The sequence below is a fragment of the Chionomys nivalis genome, chromosome 4 (assembly GCF_950005125.1).
Source record: "Chionomys nivalis chromosome 4, mChiNiv1.1, whole genome shotgun sequence".
Classification (NCBI taxonomy): Eukaryota; Metazoa; Chordata; class Mammalia; order Rodentia; family Cricetidae; genus Chionomys; species Chionomys nivalis.
In genome coordinates this window covers 102,918,116-102,924,201 of record NC_080089.1, presented here as the reverse complement: position 1 = coordinate 102,924,201, position 6,086 = coordinate 102,918,116, and the positions used below count along the sequence as shown (strand labels likewise).

General features: G+C 51.4%; 1 protein-coding gene across 2 annotated transcripts in view; it reads right to left on the bottom strand.

Annotated features, from left to right (window-relative positions):
• Positions 1-1,243: 1,243 nt before the first annotated feature.
• Poc1a (POC1 centriolar protein A) overlaps positions 1,244-6,086 on the bottom strand; it is a 68,124-nt gene continuing 63,281 nt past the window's right edge. For both annotated transcript variants that reach the window (XM_057766407.1, XM_057766408.1), the window contains exon 11: positions 1,244-1,941. In XM_057766407.1, the coding sequence (XP_057622390.1) occupies positions 1,843-1,941 (99 nt within the window). In that variant the 3' untranslated portion in view covers positions 1,244-1,842. The remainder of the gene's footprint in view (positions 1,942-6,086) is intronic.

Genomic DNA, 6,086 nt, shown 5'->3' with positions numbered 1-6,086 from the left:
TGAACTTGAAGTGTTGGTTACCTTGGACCCACAGCTGGGTAGCAGAAGGGGATAAATGCCGATTCTTGGCTTCCACCTCTACCTAGTTTTGGAGACAGAGTCTCACTGTAAGACCAGGCTCAAACTCAGAGATCTGCCTGCCTTTGCCTCTGCCTCCAAGGGAGCCCATGCTGGGTGGCAGAACCAGCATGGGAGGGGATGACAAGACTGGCCCCACAGGAGCACCCTTTGAGTTGGCAGCCAGCTAAGGCTCATGGGGTGGGGTGCTCATTACCTCCTGAGGCAGTGGAGGCTCCTACACTGCAGCTTCCCAGGAAACCCTGACAACAGGCTCTGCCATCTAGTGGGACTGGACAAAGTGACAGGTTCCCTTGAGCAACTACTCTGCATGGGCAAGGTGCAGCACCTAGAGGAACAGAGGTCACTGCTTTAAAATTCCTAACAATCAGAGCCTCAGCTGCAGTCCTGAGGGTACAACTGGGGGTAGGCAGGACCAAGCTCTGACCCTGGAATTCAGCTCTCCTGGAGGTTTATCAGACATCAACACAGGCTGGCCCTCTGGCAGCCTGCACTCTTAGACATTCAGGCTCCACCTCTCCTGGGAGCAGTGACCATGCTAACTAGCCGGTCCTGACAGCTTTGGGGGTGGGGGTGGGTTCTAGCACTGCATCCACCCCCAGGGCAGGGCAGTATGTTAGGGACAAGGACCTCCCTTGTTGGCTAAACCCCAAGATGCTGAAGGCACAGCAATGCAGACATGGAAAGTACACTGGCTTTCCCAGTCCAGATGTGGAAGGGGCCCTGGAAACCCTCATGAATGAATGGAAACAGAGTGCTTGGGGTCTCCAAATCCCTGCAAACGCCAGAGGTGAATAGTATACAGGTTTTTTTTTTTTTTTTTTTTTTTTTTGGTTTTTCGAGACAGGGTTTCTCTGTGGCTTTGGAGCCTGTCCTGGAACTAGCTCTGTAGACCAGGCTGGTCTCGAACTCACAGAGATCCACCTGCCTCTGCCTCCCGAGTGCTGGGATTAAAGGCGTGTGCCACCATCGCCCAGCTAGTATACAAGATTTTGCACTCCAGCACCCCTAAACAGCTGCAAAAGAGGGTGTCCCTCGTCTCAGAAACAATGCTCATTTTCCCTTTGTGGGCCCTGGGACAAGAGGACTGTAACCAGTGTTACCTAGAACAAGCCATTCCTGCAGCAAGATCAGTCAAATTAGTTTTAATTTTCAGATTCCTTTGTTCTCATGCATGTAGACAGGAAGCCACAAGCCCTGGTGAAAACATGGGGCGACAGAAACGACAGCCTTTGCAAGGGCCCTACCCATTCTGCCAAGCTTGTTCCTGAGCATCTTGACTCAGATGGCCCACTGGGGGCTTCCATTTTTTGTGTGCACGCATGCAGGGGGGTGTCGTTTGGAGGGAAAATTCTTGGCTCGTCCAAGCAATGAGTTGCCAGCTTAGGAGTCAGTCAAGGGACCACAGTGAGCTGAATGAGAACTTAGCATGGCTCTCCAGACAGCGTGCCACCAACTCAGGACTCTGAAGAAGTACAGTTCAGTGGCCCCTTTTTATTAAACTGAGTGTGGTCCTCTCAGCTGGGTCTCAAGTCTCCTTTCTGTGTGGCTCTGCCCACTGGGAGCTTCCCACGGCCAGGTGGGGAGGCTCCAGGTACTAAGAGCACTTGGGGATGGGGGAGCAGGAGCACCCAATCCCAGAATGGGTACAGATGTGGCTCCCTCAGGGCCAAATCCCTTTATTTATTTACTCAAGCCCCCCGTACAAATCCCTGGCCTGATGTCCTAATCGACTGAGCTCCTGATTCTTGATGTGCTCCCTGATCACGATGGCGTTCTCCGCATGATTAGCTGCTGGTTCTCCAGACACTGCTTCAGCTTGTCTTCCGCCAGTGTCAACCGCTGTTCCAGGATGGACACCGTCTGCAAAATAAAAGGTGCCAGGCTCAGGATGGAGGGTTTACCTTGCTGCCCTAACGGATAAGCCATCAGCTTCCTATCCAAATGCCAGGTGCCTCCCTTCCCACCAGGCCCTGCCTGGCCTTTCATGCCTTCTGCGCGCATCTCTGGAGTTTGTGGGAAGGAAGAGATGCCTTGAGGGGAAGCAGATTGTAGCTCTCACAGTCCTCAGTCATTCCCCCAAGACAACCAGGGCAGGAGGAAATCTGACCCCTAGTCTGGGCCATGCTCTGTACAATACCAGAAACCACCGACCACTTCTATCTAGGAAAGAAGTTGCCCCATGAATACTTCTTGATCCTGCCCCAGGACACGTCCCTCCCCCCCTGTGCTGAGGGCACTCTTCCCAAGGTGGGAGGGTCCTATGAGGGCAGAGTGAGACAGCGCCACCTGGGGGTGAGGGTGATCCCTAGCAAGTGATTGATTGATCCACTTTTACTTCCACACACCCAGCACAAAGGCTGCCTATGGGTCCAGTCTCCTGAGGCTTCGTGTACTTAATGGACCAAGACCAGTCTTGCAGACAGGGCTCCCACAAGGTGGTGAAAACCTGTCTACTTCCCTGGCTTTGGGCGGTGTCAGCAGTGGGAGCCGCATACTTCTCAAAGGCTACCCATCCCAGTTTGCCCCACCAGTCACACCTACCCTAACACTTGCTAGGCTGATCCACGTTCAGCTGGTCATTTCATTTCCACCACTGAGGGCCGCTGATGGCCTACTGCATACATGAAGGCCACCCCAGCCACTGGGGATAAGGTCACTGCAGGGAATGCCACCGTGAGCACAGCAGGCTTGATTCCTACAGGCACTAGGAAGGTCACGTAATTTCACCAGGGATGTCTCTCAAGAGACATTGTCCCCTTCCCCGAGGTTCCAAGAAGGTTTGAGCTTTCATGCACTCGAGAGAACGGAGACATTTTGGGAGTGTCCCTTTCTGTGCAGATGTAAATTCTCACAGTATCCTGTGCTGTCTGATGGCTGGCCAGGGATGGGAGGACCGAACCTGGAAAAATCACTACCCGTGGGACGTGAACTGGACCTCCAGAGGCAGAGCTAAGCTGAGGGAACTCATCATATCCCCAAGCCGGCCAGCCAGCCAGGACGGGGTCTGCTCGGAAAAGTGGCACTGGAAACAGCCCCGGGCTGGCCCGAGCAGCATTCCTGGAAGTTTCCATTGGCTGCTGTGAAACTCCCTCTGCCAAAATCATTCTTCTTCCAGACCCTTTCCGACAGACAGTCGGGACTCAAGGCCACAGTGGGGGAGCCTGGCTGGTGGCATTTCCTTTTCTGCTTGTTTTTCCCCCCCTTCCTTTAAAAATTTTAACAGGAACCCAGTTTCCAAATGCAGAGATCATAGACTCAGAAAACAAGAGCTGCTGGACCAACGGCAACATGGGGGCTCCACTTGGTTCCCTGGGAGAGAGGCCCATACTTTAGTCCAGCAGGAACATGGGCACTAAATGTGTCCATATTAGATTAAATCGAATAGAAAAGCATCCTCTGTTTCACAGCCAGCCCCTCACTAGTGGAGGGTGCTGGGCCCACTGGGGGGGTCACTTTGCTTCCAGTTCTAAAGGGAGACTCCTCCCTTGTTTTGGAGCCTTTGTGTAGATACTCCAAGCTAATCTCAAACTCAATCCTCCTGCCTCAACCTTTCCACTGCTGGGATGATAGACAAGCACACCATGCCTGGCAAGGGACACCTCATAGTGTGCCCGTCATACCTGCATCTCCCCCACTATTTCTCTAGCTTCACTCCCTGCCAGGCAAGCTTGAAGAGGCATGCCATCTTGTGTTTGGACTACACTGTCCAAACTGTCTGGTCTGCCCCAAGCCTGTTCTGCCAGCGGGTCAGGTGGCAGTCACCACCAGAAATAACTACCAGGCGGTTCCAAGATCCATCTGATCTCAGTGTGTTTTGAGTCTTGAAGATGGGCTTTCTAGATACCTGTCCATTAGATGCCGCCTGGCATCTCTGGCTTCATGTTGCTCCCCTTGATGACTCTACCCTAATAAAGCACACAAGTTCATTTTCACAGAAAACAACGATCCCCACAACAGAGCTGGGTCCTGGGAACCACGTTCTTGACTCCCGCTGCAGTATCTTAGTGTGAGACTATCACTCACATTGATTCAGACTCTATACCATCCCAGAAAAATTCTAGTTTTTCTTTCTTTTTCCTTTGTTTCAGACAAGGGCTCCTGTGGTCCAGGCTGGCTTTGAACACACTATAAAGCTGAGCATGGCCTTGAACTTTTTTCCTGTCTCCCCCTCTTAGTGCTAGGATCATAGGCATACATGAGTCACTAAGCCCAATTAATGCCCAGTTTGGTGCTAGGTATCAAACCACGGGCTTCGTGCATGGTAGACACATGCCCTCTACCAACTCAGCGCATCTCCAGCGCACAATGTGCTGTTCTTCCACAAAGAAGAGGGCTTTCCCAGCAATGGAATGTCCCACCAGGGCATCTGATGATGCGGATAAGCAAGGCCCTGGCAGGGTCTGCGTCCGCCCCAGGACTGCAGTGCAGGATGCATAGGCTGCCACTGTGGCAGGACCTGGGGAGGGGGAGATTGCATCTGGGGTGGCATGTAAGACATCTGGGACATCCCTGGTTAAGGACTAACCTTAGGCCACTTCATGTGGCCTTTTCACAGTGTGACTTTTACCTGTGACGAGCACATGTCTACATCAGTGTCAATCACTCAGAGAGGTTCAGTGAATATGTACTGCCTCAGTGTTCAGATGACAAGAGCAGCTACTGTTCCCTTTTTCTGCCCAGCACCCACACAGGGGAGCTCAGTCACATGGGTGGCTAGCTGCTCACCTCATTTCAATCCCTTGGGTCCTACCTTGGGAATTCTCCTGTCACAGAGGGTCTGGTCTGGCTGGGCAACAAAGCCATACTTTATCCTTAAAATGTGAGTGGGGCCGGGCGGTGGTGGCGCACGCCTTTAATCCCAGCACTTGGGAGGCAGAGGCAGGCGGATCTCTGTGAGTTCGAGACCAGCCTGGTCTACAAGAGCTAGTTCCAGGACAGACTCCAAAACTACAGAGAAACCCTGTCTCGAAAAACCAAAAAAAAAAAAAAAAAAAAAAAAGTGAGTGGGGCATTTTAAAGGCAATACCTATGATATTAGGAGCCCACGCCACAGCCCCCCAGCTTTGATTTTCTTCATGAGAACTAGCCTTCCGGCCTTCCCAGTGTCTCTCAACTAGCCCAGTCCCTCAGAGGGAGCTGTGTCAGGTCAGGTGACAGGGGCACCAGAGGGGGAGAGTGCCTGTCACAACAACTTCCAGCCCAGTGTCTAAACACCATCAGTCCAAAGACCTTGCTGAGGACTACCCAGCAGCCCTGTCACACACCTCACAACACTGAGGCTCACTTTCCAGATCACAAGTGTCCCTTCCCCCAACCAAATGATCTTTTATTTGCTTAAACACTTAGGTTTGGAATTATGGCAGAAGTCATAAAAGCAAGGAAAGATAAATGTTGGGGGTTGGTGATATGGCTGCCCAGGTAAAATCACTTGCCACAAAAAGCTGCCATTCTGAACCTGATCCTCAGAATCAAATGCCCAGAGTTATCCTCTGACACTTTTTTTTTTTTTAAAGGAACTGAGTGGTGGTGGTGTACACCTTTAATCCTAGCACTTGGGAGACAGAGGCAGGTAGATCTCTGTGAGTTTGAAGCCAGCCTGGTCTACAGAACAAGTTTTCCAGGACAGCCAGGGTTACACAAAGAAACCTTGCCTCAAAAAAAAAAAAAAAAAAAAAAAAATATATATATATATATATATACATACATATATATATATATATAAATAAATATAGAGAGAGAAAAAAAAAGAAAAAAGAGGCAATGTTACAGGGACAATCTTATCCAGGAGTCAGTGGGCAAACAGGTGCCCACTGGGTTAAGGAGGCAAATGGGAAGCTTTACACTGGTCAGGGGTTGTGCCGAGGAAATGAGGCAGGGCAGGCAGGAGTTGAGGGGAACTCACTGGCAAGAGAGACAACCACAGGAGGCTACAGAGCACTGCAGACCAAGAAGACAGGGTCTCGGGTCCCACAGCCCCCTGCAGAGCTTTATCTTCACCTCAGAGC